The sequence below is a fragment of the Heterodontus francisci genome, chromosome 31 (genome assembly GCF_036365525.1).
Source record: "Heterodontus francisci isolate sHetFra1 chromosome 31, sHetFra1.hap1, whole genome shotgun sequence".
Taxonomy (NCBI): Eukaryota; Metazoa; Chordata; class Chondrichthyes; order Heterodontiformes; family Heterodontidae; genus Heterodontus; species Heterodontus francisci.
The window spans coordinates 17,042,396-17,062,780 of record NC_090401.1 but is presented as its reverse complement, the minus strand read 5'-3'; the positions used below and the strand labels follow the sequence as shown (position 1 = coordinate 17,062,780).

Sequence of the window (20,385 nt, the reverse complement as noted above, 5' to 3'; positions counted from 1 at the left end):
TTTAGGACTCAGCCAGCTCGATCAGTAGTGGCCACTAGAGGAGACCACATCATGAGCAATGAATGCAGTGTACTAAGTTGCAGGAAGTAGAAGTAAATCATTGTTTCACGCAGAAGGATTGTTTGGGCCCTGGATGGTGGATAGGGAGGATGTAAAACAGCAGGTGCTGCATCCCTGTGCTTGCATTGGAAGATGCTGGGAGAGGTTACACCACAACTTGCGTGCGATTCTAGTCACCTCATTACAGAAAGGATGTAATTGCACGAGAGAGGGTACAGAGGAATTTTATCAGGATGTTGCCAGGAGTGGAAAATTACATCCATGAGGAAAGATTGAATGAGCTGGGGTTGTTTTCCTTGGAACAGAGGAATCTTAAGGGTAGGTTTGATTGCGATGTACAAAATTGTGAGGGGCCTGGATAGAGTGGATGGGACGTGCCTATTTACCTTAGCCGAGAGGTCCATGATTAGGGGACATAGATTTAAAATGATTGGTCGAAGGATTAGAGGGGAGATGAGGAAAATGTTTTTATCCAGAGGGTGATGGGGATCTGGAACTCACTACCTGAAAGGTTGATAGAGGCAGAAAACCTCATCTCATTTAAAACATGCCTGTATGTGCAGCTGAATTGCGCTAACCTGCAGGGCTATGGACCAAATGCTGGAAAGTGGGATGAGGGTAGGTGGCTTTTTCGGTCGGAGCAGACACGATGGGCCAAGTGGCCTCTTTTTGTGCCGTAAACTTGATATGATTCTAAGGGGAGCAGGTGTTAGAGGTGCTGGAAGAGTCGACCAAGGTGTCATGGAAAGAATGATGTCTTTGGAATTTTGAATGGGGAGGGGAAGATGTGTTTGGTGTGCCATCACACTAGAAGTGGCAGAAGTGGAGCAGGATGATCAGTTGAATGTGGAAACTTGTGTGTTGATTGACACACTCCCTACTGTAACCTCAGCCTAGCTAAATTAACTTGGGACAGATTTGGGATTGAATCTGCGATGTTATTGCGTTCTACCCTGGGCAGTGCTTCAATATAATATAAGGGATACTTATGAATTATTAATTAAATTATATAATTCTTTCTGCTTTTTTGCAGTAATGAATGACATTATCAGTACTATGTTTAATAAGAAGTTCATGGAAGAATTGTTCAAATCTCAGGAATTGTATTCCAAGAAAGCCCTAAGAACCGTGTTTGATCGACTGGCTCATGCTTCCATAATGAGACTTAATCAGGCTAGCATGGACAAGGTGAATGAATCACTCCAGTATAATTGCATTGTTTAATCCTTTCAGCAATATGGGAGTATTTTGGGTACAAAAAATGTAAACACAGCTTCTGGTTTTATTAAACTATAAATATAAAAATGGTTTGTGTCACTTTTACCAACCCTGATCTGAGCCAAGTGTTGGGAGTAGGCACTCTTCTCAACTATGCCTTTTTGGATGCCCTAGTATAAAACAGCACCATGGAAAGAAACAGCAGTGTCCTCCTGCAAGGCTCTCAATTGTCCAATCAATGAAAATTCACATTCCCAGCTCAAACCCTGGCCCATCCTTCATGTGTTGCAAGTTAAAAAATGTGGGAAAAGCCATTGATAGCCAAAGTCAAGGGTCATATCTTGGGAGGAAGAGGGGCGGGAAGAGGAAGAAAGAATTCTGAGGTTGTTCTGGGTTGCGGAAAAGAATATTGTTTGTACAACCCTGTGTGCATTAGGCCTTTATACTTTGTTTCTATATAATTCCCAGCTCTATGACCTGATGACGATGGCATTCAAGTACCAAGTGTTGCTCTGTCCACGGCCTAAAGACATCTTATTGGTAACGTTCAATCATATGGATGCAGTTAAGGAATTTATACGTGACTCTCCGAGCATTCTCAGCCAGGTAGATGAGACATTCCGACAACTGATTGAGGTGGGTATTGTCTTCACTTGATATTAGGTTTTGGATAACTAAGGGAAATATTGGACCATGGATGTGAATAAGAAAGTCATGCAACACTGGGCTGCAGGCATCATTCTGTGAACTACCTAACAGGAATAGTGAGACAGATGGTGGGAGGGACTGTTTATGGAACAGGTTCCTTTGACAACATGAGAGAGGAACAGTTTACAGTATTAGCATGGAAGGGAAGTTGGGTGATCAGCAGTTTAGTGGGAATGGGTTCAAGGTGAGATCATAGAGGGCCATGCAGAGAGTTAGAGAAAAATGCAGTTTCATAATTTGGGCAAGGAAGGAACTTTAGAGGACGTTTGGCTTAATGGGCAAGGCAAAGAGAGGGATGTGGCAGAGTGGTGAGAGAGCCAACAGGAGGGAAAAACCTACTTGACCTCGCCCTCGCCAATCCGCCTGTCGCAGATGCATCTGTCTATGACAGTTTGGTAGGAGTGACCACCACAGTCCTTTAGATGAAGTCCTGTCTTCGCATTGAGTAGACCCACCATCGTGTTGTGTAGCAGTACCACCGTGCTGAATGCAATAGATTCAGAACAGATCTAGCAGCTCAATTGGGCATCCATGAGGCACTGTGGGCCGCCAGCAGCAGCAGCGTGATTGTACTCAACCACAATCTGTAACCTCATGGCCCAGCATATCCCTCACTCTACTATCAAGCCAGATACAACACAGGACTACAAGCATGCTAAACAGCGGAAGCAGCATGCGACAGATGGAGCTTGGTGATCCCCAACAATGGATCAGATCAAAGCTCTGCAGTCATGCCACATCCAATCATGAATAGTGGTGGGCAATTAAACAACTAACTGCAGAATGAGGCTCCACAAATATCCCCGTCCTCAATGATGCACATCAGTACAAAAGACAAGGCTGAAGCATTTGAAACTATCTTCAGCCAGAAGTGCCAAGTGAATGCTCCATTTCTGCCTCCCCCTGAGGTCCCCAGCACAGATGTTAGTTTTTGGCCAATTCGATTCACTCTATGTGACATCAACAACGGCTGAACACATTGGATACAGCAAATGCTATGGGCCCTGACAACATTCTGGCTGTAGTACTGAAGACTTGTGGACCAGAACTAGCCCTACCTCTAGCCAAACTGTTGCAGTTCAGCTACACCACTGGCATCTACCTGACAATGTGGAAAATTACCCAGGTATTTCCTTTCCACAAAAAGCAAGACAAATCCAATCTGGCCAGTTAGCATCCCATCAGTCTACTCTCAATCATTAGCAAAGTGATGTTGTTGACAGTGCTATCAAGTAGCACTTACCCGGCAATGAACTGCTTACTGATGCTCAGTTTGAGTTCTTCCAGGGTCACATGTCTCCAAACCTCTTTACAGCCTTGGACCAAACATGGACAAAAAATCTGAATTCAAGAGCTGAAGTGAAAGTGACTGCCCTTGACATCGAGGCAAATTTGTCTGAGTGTGGCAAGAAGAAGCCTTAGCAAAATTGGAATTAGTGGGAAAACTCTCCACTAGTCAAGCTTATACCTAGCACAAAGGAAGATGTTTGCAGTTGTTGGAGGCCAATCATCTTAGCCCCAGGAGATCACTGCAGGAGTTCTTCGGGACAGTGTCCTAGGCCTGACCTACTTCATCAATGACATTCCCTCCATCATAAGATCAGAAGTTGAGCTGTTGGCTGATGATTGCACAGCGTGCAATACCATTTGCAACTGCTCAGATACTGAAGCAGTCTATGCCTACATGCAGCAAGACCTGGACAACATTCAGGCTTGGTCTGATAAATGGCAAGTAACAGTCGTGCCACACAAGTGCCAGGCAACGACCATCTCCAACAAGAGAGAATCTAACCACCTTCCCTTGACATTTAATGGCATTACCATCGCTGAATCCTACACTATCAACATCCTGGAGGTCACCAATGACCAGAAAATTTAACTGGATCAGCCATATAAATAGTGTAGCTACGAGAACAGGTGAGAGGCTGGGAATGCTGCAGTGAGTACTCACCTCCTGACTTCTCCAAAGCCTGCCCACCATCTACAAAGCACAAGACAGGAGTGTGATGGAATACTTTTCACTTGCCTGGATGAGTGCAGCTCCAAAAACTCTCATGAAGCTCAAAACAATCCAAGACAAAGCACTTGATTGGCACCCCATCTACCACCTTCAACATTCACAACATTCACTCCCTTCACCATAGTGGCAGCAGTGTGTACCATCTGCAAGAATGACTGCAGCAACTCGCCAAAGCTCCTTTGACAGCACCTTCGAAATCCACGACCTCTACCACCTCGGAGAATAAAGGCAGCAGATGCCTGGAACTATATTGCCGTTCCTTCATCGTCGCTGGGTTAAAAACCTGGAACCCCCATGCCAAACAGCACTGTGGTGTATCTACACCACATGGACTGCAGCATTTTGTCATGCAGGCCCCCACCTGCCAAAAATGAGGCATATTAATTTAGTCATATGAACATTGATTTTAAACTGTTGCTGGGAAGAAGAGAAGGCCTGTTACAAGGGCTGCCAGACACTTAGCTGAAAAATATTTGCATACTAACAGTGCATATGGAGACAAAGGACCATTCCCTGACACATTCAACCCACAATGGATTTTGATCACCAGGCATTGAAGGTGTAAGGAAGAGCATTCCAGAGACTGCTAAGGTGATACAATCCACAAAAGCCAGGACTGGTTAAAGCAGCTGGTCACATGACTAACTGGCTGGTCCAGGGTTTTTTGAACTGGCTACAGAGATTTTGAACTCAAAAAGACTGTTTGCTCCTGGAGTGAGAAGATCTCTCCTGTCTGCTCCCATCTCTTTCTCACAAGTCTCTGGACCCACTGAGGACACATGAACTTCAAAAGAGTAAAGTCTCCTACATCAAACAAGGTTTAAGAAGAATACTGGGGCTCAACAAAAAGCAAGACCAACCTACAATCAAGGACTTTACAGCGAGTTTGAAGAAAAGTAACCAAAACAATCTTCTGATATTGCCTCAAACTTTTCCACTTTATTTCTTCTCTTTTCTGTCTCTGTCTGCATGTGTGTATCGTGTATGCATGCTAGCGTAGGCGCATCACGTATCCGTAGAGTTTAAGTTTAATAAAGTTTAACCTTTTCTCTTTAAGCCTAAGAAAACCTGTTTGGCTAGTTTCTTTGCCTTATAATTGGAAGTTAGTGAACAAGGATTCGCTAAGGAGGAGCTAAAATAAAACGGCGTGTTTAAAATTAAACCCTGTTACGGTAAGACCAGGTGAAGGCTGAGAGGGAACCCTAGACACCTTTCTCACCTGGTTGTAACAGTTTCAAGAAGGCGGCTCAGCACCACCTTCTTAAGGGCAATTAGGGATGGGCAATAAATGCTGGCCTCGCTAGAATCACTCATCCCATGAACAAATTAAAAAAAAGTGACAGAGAAGTTCCTGAGCTTCTTGTACTGTTGGAAGTGGAGGGGATAGGGTAAAGGAGTTTATGGAGACGGTTGGTAGTGGAGAAAATCACCGAGAGTTATCTTTGCATTCCAGAATGATCCTGGAGTAATGAGTGATTTTGGCAGAGGAGAGTAGGGCCCATTAGTGTTTGTTGTGGTCCAAGCAGAGGCTGGCAATGAATGGCTAAACCAGTTGTGTGCTTTAAATTTCAAATCTATGGAACTCAGGGGGGCGAGGATGGAGGCCATACCAAGAGAAATGACCAGGGTGAACGAGAGTATGATTTTTAACTGGTGACAAGTGCATCAGAGGCGGAGATAAGGGTGTGATTGAGCTCTCTCACCCCACATAAGATGACACAGAAATGCAAGATCGCCCCCACCACCACCATACATGTGCACAAAAGGTACAATTTCCTCTTTACACAAAAAATGTGAGCCACATGGACAGAAAAATTTATGTCCACCCCCTCCTCCTCTATCACATCCCCTGTCCCTCCCACAGTGGCGCAGTGGTTAGCACCGCAGCCTCACAGCTCCAGCGACCCGGGTTCAATTCTGGGTACTGCCTGTGTGGAGTTTGCAAGTTCTCCCTGTGTCTGCGTGGGTTTCCTCCGGGTGCTCCGGTTTCCTCCCACAGCCAAAAGACTTGCAGGTTGATAGGTGAATTGGCCATTATAAATTGCCCCTAGTATAGGTAGGTGGTAGGGGAATATAGGGACAGGTGAGGATGTGGTAGGAATATGGGATTAGTGTAGGATTAGTATAAATGGGTGGTTCATGGTCGGCACAGACTCGGTGGGCCGAAGGGCCTGTTTCAGTGCTGTATCTCTAAATAAAAAAATTCTTTCTCCTCCCATCATTCTTTCTCCTCCCATCATTCTTTCTCCTCCCTTCTATCTCCTCCCCTAAAAGCTTGAAACCTTGGAAACTGCAGCTTCAGCACTTTAAACACTTGAATTTGGACAACGGATAAAGATTGTTCCTTCATTCGTTAATTTAGGGCAATCAATGAGGTGCCTTTTTGCACTAATGAGGACACTCTTTTCCTTTCTCCGGAGGTGGAAAGTTTAAAGATCTGTCTCATTTAAAACAAAAAGCAAAGATAGTTCTGGGCTCAGGCATGCAAAGATGGTGCTCAGCTCTTGAAAATCCCCAGCTAAGCCATTGGAGGAGCTTCATAAATTCTGATTTGAAAACGAGGCTGCATCTGAACAAATTACCAGCACAGAAGAATAGTCGCAGTCTAGCTGGGACATCTACTTAACTGGGTTTAGTGCTATGAAACAGTTTGTGTGTTTGTGATTTGCTAGGTTGGAATATAATGCATGTCTTTTTGCCTTTCTCTGATTTGACAGACATACAGCTGCCTACCTGCGGGAGAGTTTCAACTCATCAGGCAAACTCTGCTTATTTTCTTTCAGGACCTCCATATCCGAGTAAGTGCACCCTGAGCCCCTCCTTGGTCTGTGATGCACCATGTACACAACCAGATGAAACTGTCTGAATCCGCAGCTTCACAGTTGTATTGCAAAAGTCTTTACTGTTTAGACAAGGAGTAGACGAAAGCTTTGCATCTTTTTTTTTGGGCCTTTGCAACTATAGGAGAATAATGTCCATTGTTACAGCTAGGTGAGGAAGATGCCCCTGTGGCCCTTCTTCTTATTTGATTGCACCAGGATTTATTCCTTTTTAAACAGTGGCTGTACTTACCACCTCCAATGAGTTTTACCTTTTAATATTATTGTGAAAGAACCAATCGGACAGGTTTTCTTGAGTTTAAACAAGAAAGAGGTATTATACTCAACAAGCTAAACCCAATCTAAAAATAATTTTAAAAATACGTTACACATTCACACACGCATAAATAGATTACAGAGTGGAAAGTTGTTCGTTTTTTTTTGGTTGCATGAGAGTCCAGAATATTCTTTTGGGCCTCCTTATCTCGAGAGACAATGGATACGCGCCTGGAGGTGGTCAGTGGTTTGTGAAGCAGCGCCTGGAGTGGCTATAAAGGCCAATTCTGGAGTGACAGGCTCTTCCACAGGTGCTGCAGAGAAATTTGTTTGTTGGGGCTGTTGCACAGTTGGCTCTCCCCTTGCGCCTCTGTCTTTTTTCCTGCCAACTACTAAGTCTCTTCGACTCGCCACAATTTAGCCCTGTCTTTATGGCTGCCCGCCAGCTCTGGCGAATGCTGGCAACTGACTCCCACGACTTGTGATCAATGTCACACGATTTCATGTCGCGTTTGCAGACGTCTTTATAACGGAGACATGGACGGCCGGTGGGTCTGATACCAGTGGCGAGCTCGCTGTACAATGTGTCTTTGGGGATCCTGCCATCTTCCATGCGGCTCACATGGCCAAGCCATCTCAAGCGCCGCTGACTCAGTAGTGTGTATAAGCTGGGGATGTTGGCCGCTTCAAGGACTTCTGTGTTGGAGATATAGTCCTGCCACCTGATGCCAAGTATTCTCCGAAGGCAGCGAAGATGGAATGAATTGAGACGTCGCTCTTGGCTGGCATACGTTGTCCAGGCCTCGCTGCCGTAGAGCAAGGTACTGAGGACACAGGCCTGATACACTCGGACTTTTGTGTTCCGTGTCAGTGCGCCATTTTCCCACACTCTCTTGGCCAGTCTGAACATAGCAGTGGAAGCCTTACCCATGCGCTTGTTGATTTCTGCATCTAGAGACAGGTTACTGGTGATAGTTGAGCCTAGGTAGGTGAACTCTTGAACCACTTCCAGAGCGTGGTCGCCAATATTGATGGATGGAGCATTTCTGACATCCTGCCCCATGATGTTCGTTTTCTTGAGGCTGATGGTTAGGCCAAATTCATTGCAGGCAGACGCAAACCTGTCGATGAGACTCTGCAGGCATTCTTCAGTGTGAGATGTTAAAGCAGCATCGTCAGCAAAGAGGAGTTCTCTGATGAGGACTTTCCGTACTTTGGACTTCGCTCTTAGACGGGCAGGGTTGAACAACCTGCCCCCTGATCTTGTGTGGAGGAAAATTCCTTCTTCAGAGGATTTGAACGCATGTGAAAGCAGCAGGGAAAAGAAAATCCCAAAAAGTGTGGGTGCGAGAACACAGCCCTGTTTCACACCACTCAGGATAGGAAAGGGCTCTGATGAGGAGCCACCATGTTGAATTGTGCCTTTCATATTGTCATGGAATGAGGTGATGATACTTAGTAGCTTTGGTGGACATCCGATCTTTTCTAGTAGTCTGAAGAGACCACGTCTGCTGACGAGGTCAAAGGCTTTGGTGAGATCAATGAAAGCAATGTAGAGGGGCATCTGTTGTTCACGGCATTTCTCCTGTATCTGACGAAGGGAGAACAGCATGTCAATAGTCGATCTCTCTGCACGAAAGCCACACTGTGCCTCAGGGTAGACGCGCTCGGCCAGCTTCTGGAGCCTGTTCAGAGCGACTCGAGCAAAGACTTTCCCCACTATGCTGAGCAGGGAGATTCCACGGTAGTTGTTGCAGTCACCGCGGTCACCTTTGTTTTTATAGAGGGTGATGATGTTGGCATCGCGCATGTCCTGGGGTACTGCTCCCTCGTCCCAGCACAGGCATAGCAGTTCATGTAGTGCTGAGAGTATAGCAGGCTTGGCACTCTTGATTATTTCAGGGGTAATGCTGTCCTTCCCAGGGGCTTTTCCGCTGGCTAGGGAATCAATGGCATCACTGAGTTCCGATTTGGTTGGCTGTATGTCCAGCTCATCCATGACTGGTAGAGGCTGGGCTGCATTGAGGGCAGTCTCAGTGACAGCATTCTCCCTGGAGTACAGTTCTAGGTAGTGCTCAACCCAGCGGTCCATCTGTTTGCGTTTGTCAGTGATTATGTCCCCCGATTTAGATTTGAGGGGGGTGATCTTCTTGATGGTTGGCCCAAGAGCTCTCTTCATGCCATCATACATTCCTCTGATGTTTCCGGTGTCTGAGGCCAGCTGAATATGACTGCATAGGTGTTGCCAGTAGTCGTTTGCGCAACGCCTAGCTGTTCTTTGTGCAGTACTTCTGGCTGCTTTAAGTGCTGCGGATGTTAAATCGCTGGGGGCTTTCTTGTAGTTCAAAAGTGCAATGCGCTTAGCGGCTATGACAGGTTCCAGCTCTTCATTATGAGATTGAAACCAGTCTGCATTTCTCTTCGCACTTTTGCCGTAGGTGGTCAAAGCTGACTCATAGATGGCGTCTCTGATGTGGGCCCACTTGGTCTCAGCATCCCCTGTGGGAGTGTTTTGAAGGGCTGTTACAAGTGAATTTAGAAATTTTTGTAACAGCTGTGGGTGAGAAATTCTGCTCGTGTTGATGCGCGGGTGGCCCTTCTGCTTGGAATGATGCAACTTCTTTGGTCTGAGTCTAACCTTGCTGCACACCAGGGAGTGGTCGGTGTCGCAGTCCGCACTGTGGAAGCTGCGTGTGATTTGAACACTGTTTAAGGCGGCTCGCCTTGTGACAATGAGGTCTAGCTGGTGCCAACGACGTGATCTTGGGTGCCTCCATGAAACCTGGTGACAGGGTTTAGTGTGAAAGAACGAGTTGGTGATGCAGAGGTTATGATAGGTACACAACTCAAGCAGTCTCTGCCCGTTCTCATTCATCCTTCCAACGCCATAGCGCCCAAGGCAGGAGGGCCATGAGTCATGGTCGGCCCCAACCCTGGCATTAAAGTCCCCCAGCAGGAATAGGTGTTCGGTGTTGGGGATGCTGCTAATGATGTTATGGAGTTGTTCATAGAACTGGTCTTTAGCTTCAGGTGCGGAACAGAGTGTTGGAGCATAGATGCTGAGTAGGTGTACTGGACCAGAGGTGGTGAGCAGTCGGATGGACAGTATGCGTTCCGAGCCATTTGAGGGAGGCTCTATCATGCTGAGCAAGGAGTTTCTGATGGCGAAGCCCACTCCATGCTGTCTTGGTTCTTCAGGATCCCTGCCCTGCCAGAAGAAGGTGTAGTCTTGCTCTGCTAGAGAGCCACTCGCGGGGAGGCGAGTCTCCTGAAGTGCTGCAATGTCCACATTGAGTCTACTGAGCTCGTTGTTAATGATGGCGGTCTTCCGAGAATCGTTGATTTGTGTAAGGTCTTCCGACAGGCCAGGACACATAGTTCTGACGTTCCAGCTTGCAAAGCGAAGGGCTGGTCCAGAATAAATAAAAGTTAAATACACTGTTGGTGAGGTTGGAAGATTTAATGGTCTCCCAGCTGAAGTTGTATTCTTGGAGTCCTTGGCTGGTCAAAGTGCACTTTGTGGCTAGCTTGCTTGGCTCAGGGTTTTCTTGGAGGCAGTCTTGTAGTTGGCTCTCTTCCCCTGGTCTCTATAGCAATCTGTAGGCTTGGAGGGTCCACAGTTGCAAATAGTTTTCAAACTTGATGTTTTCTGGAGAGAGAGGAAGCACACATCAAACAAAGAACAAAGAACAAAGAAAATTACAGCACAGGAACAGGCCCTTCGGCCCTCCAAGCCTGCGCCGATCCAGATCCTCTCTCTAAACATGTCGCCTATTTTCTAAGGTTCTGTATCTCTTTTCTTCCTGCCCATTCATGTATCTGTCTAGATACATCTTAAAAGACTCCATCGTGCCCGCATCTACCACCTCCGCTGGCAATGCGTTCCAGGTGCCCACCACCCTCTGCGTAAAGAACTTTCCACGCATATCCCCCCTAAACTTTTCCCCTTTCACTTTGAACTCGTGTCCTCTAGTAATTGAAACCCCCACTCTGGGAAAAAGCCTCTTGCTATCCACCCTGTCTATACCTCTCATGATTTTGTACACCTCAATCAGGTCCCCCCTCAACCTCCGTCTTTCTAATGAAAATAATCCTAATCTACTCAACCTCTCTTCATAGCTAGCGCCCTCCATACCAGGCAACATCCTGGTGAACCTCCTCTGCACCCTCTCCAAAGCATCCACATCCTTTTGATAATGTGGCGACCAGAACTGGACGCAGTATTCCAAATGTGGCCGAACCAAAGTCCTATACAACTGTAACATGACCTGCCAACTCTTGTACTCAATGCCCCGTCCGATGAAGGAAAGCATCCTTTCCTGCTGCTACAGTCTCAGTTACTGCCTGTCTCTTTGTTCAAGGAAACTCCCAGCTTTTTTCAGAGATGGACATTTAAGTCACATGACTGCCTCAGTGTATTCTCTGGAACCTTTGAATGATTCAAGGTATGGAATTGGCTCCACAGGCCCCAGGATGCCAATATTTACACTTGGAGGGGTTTGCTCTTTCAAAGTCAATGTGTCAGGATTGCCTTGAATGTGGACCCAATGAAGCAATCCTAAGTCACAGAATCGTTACAGTGCAGAAGGTGGCCATTTGGCTCATCGTGTCTGCACTGGTTCTCTGAAAGAGCAATTCCCTCAGCTCCATTTCCCCGCCTTCTCCTCGTAATCCTGCACATTCTTATTTGTCATATAACTGTCCAATTCCCTTTTGAATGCTTCAATTGAACCTGCCTCCACCACATTCTCAGGCTGAGCATTCCGGACCTTAACCACTCGCTGCGTGAAAAAGTTTTTCCTCATGTCACTTTTGCTTCTCTTATCAAATACTTTAAATCTGTGCCCTCTCGTTCTTGATCCTTTCACGAGTGGAACATTTTCTCTCTATCTGCTCTGTCCAGGCCCCTCATGATTTTGAATACCTCTATCAAATCACCTCTCAGCCTTCTCCTCCATGGAAAACAGTCCTAACTTCTCCAATCTATCTTCATAACTGAAGTTCCTCATCTCTGGAACCATTCTTGTGAATCTTTTCTGTACACTCTCCAATGCCCTCACATGTTTCCTAAAGTGCAGCACACAGAACTGGATTCAATACTCCAGCTGAGGCTGAGCTAGTGTCTTATACAAGTTCAACATAACTTCCTTGCTCTTGTACTCTATGCCCCTATTAATAAAGCCCAGGACACTGTGTGCGTTATTAACTGGTCTCTCAACCTGTCCTGCCACCTTCAATGACTTATGCACATATTACTAACACCTACTAACTTCCTATCCCCTACTCTAATACTATCTATCTCCCCCAGTGTTCTGTGCACCTTGGTATTCCTCTCTCATACTTGCTCCTGGTTCCCACACCCCTGACTAGTTACCAGTTTTGCTTCCCTCCATTCTGAGCTCCCTTTCAGGTTCCCATCCCCCGGGCAATTTAGTTTAAACCCTCCCCAACAGAACTTGCAAATCTCCCTGCGAGGATATTCGTCCCAGTCCTGCTAAGATGCAACCCGTCCATCTTGTGCAGGTCCCACCTGCCCCAGAACCGGTCCCAATGTCTCAGAAATCTGATGCCCTCCCTCCTACACCTGTTCTCCAGCCACATGTTCAATTGCTCAATTCTCCTATTCCTATGCTTACTTGCACATGGGACTCTGAGTAATACTGAGATTACTGCTTTTGAGGTCCTGCTTTTTAATCTTCCTAGCTCCCTACAATCTGCTTTCAGGACCTCATCCCCCTTCATACCTATGTCATTGGTACCATTGTGGACCATGACCTCTGGCTGTTCACCCTCCCCCTGAAGAACGTCCTGCAGCCGCTCCGTGACATCCTTGACCCTGGCACCAGGGAAGTAACACACCATCCTGGAGTCACGTTTACTGTCGCCGAGATCCTTGTCTGGTCCCCTAACTCACGAGTCCCCTATCACTACTGCTCTTCCACTCTTCCTCCCCTCCTGTGCAGCTGAGCCACCTGTGGTGCCACAGACTTGGTTCCTCAGAGGAGTGCAGTCAGAGCCATCACCCTCACCAGTATCCAAAATGGAAAACCAATTAGCAAATGAGATCATATCAGAGTTCTCCTGCACTACCTGCCTAGTTCTCTTAGACAGCCTGGCAGTCACCCATTCCCTATCTGCCTGCATGCTCCTAATCTGCGGTGTGACCACTTCCCTAAACGTGCAATCCACGTAGTCCTCCACCTTGCGGATGCACAACAGTAACTCCAGCTGATGCTCGAGTTCCGAAACCCGGAGCTCGAGCTTCTGCAGCCAAATGTGTTTGTCTAGGACACACGGTGCGTCCATGACTACCCACATGCCAGAGGCTGTACGTTCCACTCGGCAGAGCTGTCCTGCCATACCTTAACTTTACAGTCTATTTATTATAAGTAAATGTATTAATTATTGCATTTATTAACTAAATTTATTATCAGCTTACCAGTTACTCACCAGCCAGCTCTTTTCACTGCACTGAAGCAAGAACCAAATACTAGAGTGTTAAAAAAGTAGGAAAAAAAAGTAGAAAAATGGAGCTCCTCCTCCCACCCCCCTTCACTGAACTCGCCACTCACCAAACTCAAATCTCCACACTCAGCTTTCAATCTGCACACCGTAATTAATTCAATCACTTAGAGAAAGCCATTATTCTGGGACCGTGCTACTCAGACTTTTGTTTTTGGTTGGAGGCCTTTCAATTTGCAAAGGCGTTTCAGATGCAAATTGGGATGGCCATGTTCGCTGACATTTAAAAGTTAGCTTGTCGGTCTTTTCTCCATTAATAGTCGAATGTAAGTTTCCAACCGATGAATTAATATTTTTCATTTGGCATATCGTGTTTTTTTGACACCATTTAGGGAAAGAGGGGGTAATTTAACTTTGGCCATTGGTGTAAAATGGGGAATATTGGATTGATCACCCGTTATACACGTCAACTAGTTTTCCTTTTGATTGAAGTCGAAATTTGGGAGAGGCAAAAATACAGGAAAATATCATAACTAGATTTGGGAAAATGCTGGGAAATTCCTCTCCAACTCCTTCCCCCCTATCCTCTCCCACCCAAGGTAGTGATGCAAGCTCCAGGAGACTACAGTAATGATAATACCAATCATTGTTTGCCCCACCTCTACCTTCCACAACTTAAGACATCATTGAAACTTTTTCACTCCATTTTGAAGGACTGCAGTTAGTAAACTTTTGGTGATCTATTCCAGTGGTTGAGACCCTGCAAAGAAATAATCCTTAGCATCTAGCCTCACTCTCTTTCTGGATGCTTCTATGGTTGAAAAGCCTTCTGACACACTCTGTCTTGCCTCAGAATGTGTGAGAGTTAGGTACTTGAGGATGGTGGTAACTGTACAGCAGCATGGATCAGCAACCAAAGGATAGGAAAAATGAAAGAAAAATGATGGCAAAGTACATTTGCAGATGTAATTTTATCACTATTTAACACGTTATCAATTACATTATTTAATGCGCCATAATTTATCTCCACAGGTGTCCATCTTTCTGAAGGATAAAGTTCAGAATTCTAATGGCCGATTCGTGCTGCCAATTTCTGGGCCTGTTCCTTGGGGAACAGAGGTCCCTGGACTGATCAGGTAAGTTAGATGGTCTCACTCCCACAATTGTTTACTGATTGTGACTTTTTTCATTCATGATTCCGTGTGCACACTCCCACCAGTTTGGCTTTGATCCTCACTGTGGAGGAAGGAAAACTATTTGCTTAATTGTTTACGTTCTCTTATTACTTGCTTCTCTCCAAATTCCACTCTTTGGATCCTCACACATCTTTCCATGGCCATTGGTAAGTGATCTGTTTAGTTTTATGGTCTTTATTGAATTTTATTTAGTCAGACACAATATCACAAGACAGATATAGATAAAACGCTATCTGGTCCATCTTAGCTCACCCATCCACAACAGAAGCTTGTATTTCCCCATCATATAATTGAAGTTGTCCTTTAAATTAATCTAAGGTTTTTGTTTCCACTACCATTTCCTGAAGACTGTTCCAAATGTTTAACATTGTGGGTGTGAAGAAATTCTTCCTAATGCCAGCATGGATTCGATCGGCTGAATGGCCTCCTTCTGTGCCGTAATGACTCTATATCTGCGTGAAATGATGGAGTCAGCTATCAAGTATAAATTTAAGGATAATCTGTACAATAATAGCATGGTAAACAGCAACCAACATGGATTCAGAATGGGGAAAATCCTACCTGACTAGTTGCCTGGGCTTCATTGAGAAAGTGACATGACAAGTGGACCATGGCAGATCCTATGACAGGTAGTATCTAGGCTTTCAAAAAGGCTGTGATAAAAGTCTGCGCAAGGGTTGCTAGATAAGCAATGGGGATTTGGGTAAGAACTTTGCTGCCACTGAGAAGCAGTGAATAGTAGTCAAACGAGTTATGTCAGGGTGAAGGGGGCTGCTGTAGTGATCATTGTTGGCAACCCATCAGGTTGTAATTTGTATCAGTGACTTTGATTCAGAAACTCAATGGCAATTGGTAAAGGAGGTTATTGGATTAAAAACAAAACATGCTAGAAATGCTCAGCTGGTCTGGCAGCATCTATGGAGAGAAGAAAAGAGTTAATGTTTCAGGTCAATGACCTTCTCCAGAACTGGCAAAAAGGTAGAGATGAAATAGGTTTTAAGCGAGTGAGAGGAGAGTGGGAAATAGAACAAGAGGAGAGCTCTAGAAGACAGGAGAGATTAAATGACAAAGGGTTGATGGTGCAAGGCCAAAGTGAGTGGTAACGGGACAAGTAAAGAAACAAAAGATTGTCTAGAGGAGGTACGAGTGGCAAAATCATAAATCATTTGCTTTCTGCGTCCTTATTAAAAAGTTAGTTTGGAAAAGCTGCAGTTGTTCTCCTTCGAGCAAAGAAGATTGAGGGGAGATTTAATAGAAGTGTACAAGATTATGACAGGCTTAGATAAGTTAGACAAAGAAAAACTGTTCCCATTAACTAATGGTATAAGGACGAGGGGACACAGATTGAATGTTTTGGACAAGAGACGCAGGGGGAATATGAAAGAGAGCTTTTTTACGCAATGGTTGATAATGACCTGGAACTCACTGCCCACGAGGGTGGTGGAAGTGGAGACAATCACTGACTTCAAAGGGAAATTGGATGGCCACTTGAGGAAATAAACTTGCAGGGCAACGATTATTGAGCGGGTGAGTGGGACTGACCAGAGAGCTCCACAGAGAGCTGGCATGGACTCGATGGGCTGAATGGCCTCCTTCTGTGCTGCAAATGACTCTATAATTCTATTATTGTACCAGGTACTCATGTAAGACTGATGTCAGACTTCTGAGGTTTCCTGAATGAGATTTGTCCTGTGTATTGTGTATGTCACCTCCTTGTCTCACCCCCCCCTCCTTGTCTCACCCCCCCCTCCTTGTCTCACCCCCCCCTCCTTGTCTCACCCCCCCCTCCTTGTCTCCCTCCCCTCCTTGTCTCACCCCCCCTCCTTGTCTCACCCCCCCCTCCTTGTCTCACCCCCCCCCTCCTTGTCTCACCCCCCCCTCCTTGTCTCACCCCCCCCTCCTTGTCTCACCCCCCCCTCCTTGTCTCACCCCCCCCCCTCCTTGTCTCACCCCCCCCCTCCTTGTCTCACCCCCCCCCTCCTTGTCTCACCCCCCCCCCTCCTTGTCTCAAGCCCCCCTCCTTGTCTCACCCCCCCCCCTCCTTGTCTCACCCCCCCCCTCCTTGTCTCACCCCCCCCCTCCTTGTCTCACCCCCCCCTCCTTGTCTCACCCCCCCCCTCCTTGTCTCACCCCCCCCCTCCTTGTCTCACCCCCCCCCCTCCTTGTCTCACCCCCCCCTCCTTGTCTCACCCCCCCCCCCTCCTTGTCTCACCCCCCCCCCTCCTTGTCTCACCCCCCCCCTCCTTGTCTCACCCCCCCCCTCCTTGTCTCACCCCCCCCCCTCCTTGTCTCACCCCCCCCCCTCCTTGTCTCACCCCCCCCTCCTTGTCTCACCCCCCCCCCCTCCTTGTCTCACCCCCCCCCCTCCTTGTCTCACCCCCCCCCTCCTTGTCTCACCCCCCCCCCTCCTTGTCTCACCCCCCCCCTCCTTGTCTCACCCCCCCCCTCCTTGTCTCACCCCCCCTCCTAGTCACACCCCCTTGTCTCTTTCTCTTCCCCCCCCCCCCCAGTCACCAAACCCTGTCACAAACACGCCATCACCTCCCGTCACCCCACCCGCCTCTCTTCCATCTCTCACTCGCCCCCCCTCTCTCTCTCTCTCCGCCCCCCTCTCTCTCTCTCTCGCCCCCCCTCTCTCTCTTCTCTCGCCCCCCCCTCTCTCTCTCTCTCGCCCCCCTCTCTCTCTCTCGCCCCCCTCTCTCTCTCTCTCTCGCCCCCCCCTCTCTCTCTCTCTCTCGCCCCCCTCTCTCTCTCTCTCTCGCCCCCCCTCTCTCTCTCTCTCGCCCCCCTCTCTCTCTCTCTCGCCCCCCTCTCTCTCTCTCTCGCCCCCTCTCTCTCTCTCGCCCCCCCTCTCTCTCTCTCTCGCCCCCCTCTCTCTCTCTCTCGCCCCCCCTCTCTCTCTCTCTCGCCCCCCTCTCTCTCTCTCTCGCCCCCCCCCTCTCTCTCTCTCTCGCCCCCCCCTCTCTCTCTCTCGCCCCCCCTCTCTCTCTCTCACCCCCCTCTCTCTCTCTCTCACCCCCCCTCTCTCTCTCTCTCGCCCCCCTCTCTCTCTCTCTCGCCCCCCTCTCTCTCTCTCTCGCCCCCCTCTCTCTCTCTCTCGCCCCCCTCTCTCTCTCTCTCGCCCCCTCTCTCTCTCTCTCGCCCCCCTCTCTCTCTCTCTCTCGCCCCCCCCTCTCTCTCTCTCACCCCCCTCTCTCTCTCTCGCCCCCCTCTCTCTCTCTCTCTCGCCCCCCTCTCTCTCTCTCTCTCGCCCCCCTCTCTCTCTCTCTCTCGCCCCCCTCTCTCTCTCTCGCCCCCCTCTCTCTCTCTCTCTCTCTCCCTCTCGCCCCTCTCTCTCTCTCTCTCGCCCCCTCTCTCTCTCTCTCTCGCCCCCCTCTCTCTCTCTCTCTCGCCCCCCCTCTCTCTCTCTCTCGCCCCCCTCTCTCTCTCTCTCGCCCCCCTCTCTCTCTCTCTCGCCCCCCTCTCTCTCTCTCTCTCGCCCCCCTCTCTCTCTCTCTCTCGCCCCCCCTCTCTCTCTCTCTCTCGCCCCCCTCTCTCTCGCCCCCCCTCTCTCTCTCTCTCGCCCCCCCCTCTCTCTCTCTCGCCCCCCTCTCTCTCTCTCTCGCCCCCCCTCTCTCTCTCTCTCGCCCCCCTCTCTCTCTCTCTCGCCCCCCCTCTCTCTCTCTCTCGCCCCCCCTCTCTCTCTCTCTCGCCCCCCCTCTCTCTCTCTCTCGCCCCCCCTCTCTCTCTCTCTCGCCCCCCCTCCCTCTCTCTCTCTCTCCTCTCGCCCCCCTCTCTCTCTCTCTCGCCCCCCCCTCTCTCTCTCTCTCGCCCCCCCTCTCTCTCTCTCTCGCCCCCCCTCTCTCTCTCTCTCGCCCCCCTCTCTCTCTCTCTCGCCCCCCTCTCTCTCTCTCTCGCCCCCCCTCTCTCTCTCTCTCGCCCCCCCCTCTCTCTCTCTCGCCCCCCTCTCTCTCTCTCTCGCCCCCCTCTCTCTCTCTCTCGCCCCCCTCTCTCTCTCTCTCGCCCCCCCCTCTCTCTCTCTCGCCCCCCCTCTCTCTCTCTCGCCCCCCCTCTCTCTCTCTCTCGCCCCCCCTCTCTCTCTCTCTCTTCGCCCCCCCCCCTCTCTCTCTCTCTCACCCCCCCCCTCTCTCTCTCTCTCTCGCCCCCCCTCTCTCTCTCTCTCGCCCCCCCCTCTCTCTCACTCTCGCCCCCCCCTCTCTCTCTCTCTCGCCCCCCCCCCTCTCTCTCTCTCTCGCCCCCCCCCCCTCTCTCTCTCTCTCGCCCCCACCCTCTCTCTCTCTCTCGCCCCCCCCTCTCTCTCTCTCTCGCCCCCCCCTCTCTCTCTCTCTCGCCCCCCCCTCTCTCTCTCTCTCGCCCCCCCTCTCTCTCTCTCTCGCCCCCCCCTCTCTCTCTCTCTCTCGCCCCCCCTCTCTCTCTCTCTCTCGCCCCCCCTCTCTCTCTCTCTCGCCCCCCCTCTCTCTCTCTCTCGCCCCCCCTCTCTCTCTCTCTCTCGCCCCCCCCTCTCTCTCTTCCACCCCCCCCCCCTCGCTCTTCCCAGAGAGAAGGTGAAAATCTCTCACATAAGCCTCTGTTAAGGGACACATATACCCCTCCCTGTTGTGACCAACTGGCTACTTGACACCTTCTTTGTTTCAGAAGAACTCATTCAATTTAGGAATGTCCCTTGATGGTTTCAGGATAGATGTAATTGTCATCTGCCAGCCTGGAATGTATCCTTTTGTCCTTAACAGACATTGAAACAGTTTGAACATACAGGCCATGTCAGCTGACCTACGGTGGCCATTTTTCAGCATATTGTCCACTTCGTAAAGGAAAAGTCGATTTTCTTCATAACTCTTCAGTTTAGTTCTATATTTTCATCACGGCCCTTCTCATGAGCATGACAAACTCTTGAGAGAAGCACAACCTCCTTATATACTGCTCCTGGGAGAGCTGCAGGTATATTGCCCTGGTCATGTTCTCTTGGGAGGGCAGGGATTTATGTTAGCTCACCACTTTCTGTTTGCTCTCCTTCCACCTTTGTTTTCTCCTTCCTTCTCCTGCTCTTCCTCCTCTGCCTAGTGTGGAATTGACAAAAGGATTCCTATGAAGATAAAAGTGCGTTGCCAGAAATTCCTCAAAAGTTCAGAACATTCTACAGCCACTACAATCACTTAGCAATTGTCTTAATAACAAAATCCACAATATAATGCAAGCAAAATATCTCCCAAAGCTTTCCAGCACTTAACCTGAAAGTAGTTGAAGATTCCTTTAAATAACACTGGAAATGACTCTTCTCCATCCTCGTTTGTGGGTGCGATCAGGGGCAAGCAACAGCAATATTCCTGAGACCTTCGCCTGTTTCCAGCAAGTGCTTTGGCCATCTAAATTAAGTTCCACCCAAAAATCAGAATGGGCAAACAATCAGCTGTTTTCGATGTTGTACAAATGTGGTCCCACTGATATCCTGTTTTTGGATGCATACTGGCAATGGAAAATGAGAATCACCCTCTGCGTAGCCAAACGAAAAAGATTTCTATTCTTAGTACTATAATTTATTAAAACTTCCAAATATTAGGATGTGTTCCACATTATTTTTAAATGATAAGATGCAATGATATTGTTATGACCAGGTGAGAAAGAGGTA

General features: G+C 48.3%; 1 protein-coding gene across 1 annotated transcript in view; it reads left to right on the top strand.

The window, feature by feature from the left end:
• oscp1b (organic solute carrier partner 1b) overlaps positions 1-20,385 on the top strand; it is a 91,485-nt gene that overhangs the window by 38,243 nt on the left and 32,857 nt on the right. Inside the window, exons 3-6 of the mRNA XM_068011039.1 lie at positions 1,094-1,248; positions 1,747-1,914; positions 6,724-6,804; positions 14,596-14,699. Coding sequence (XP_067867140.1) covers positions 1,094-1,248; positions 1,747-1,914; positions 6,724-6,804; positions 14,596-14,699 — 508 coding nt within the window. The remainder of the gene's footprint in view (positions 1-1,093; positions 1,249-1,746; positions 1,915-6,723; positions 6,805-14,595; positions 14,700-20,385) is intronic.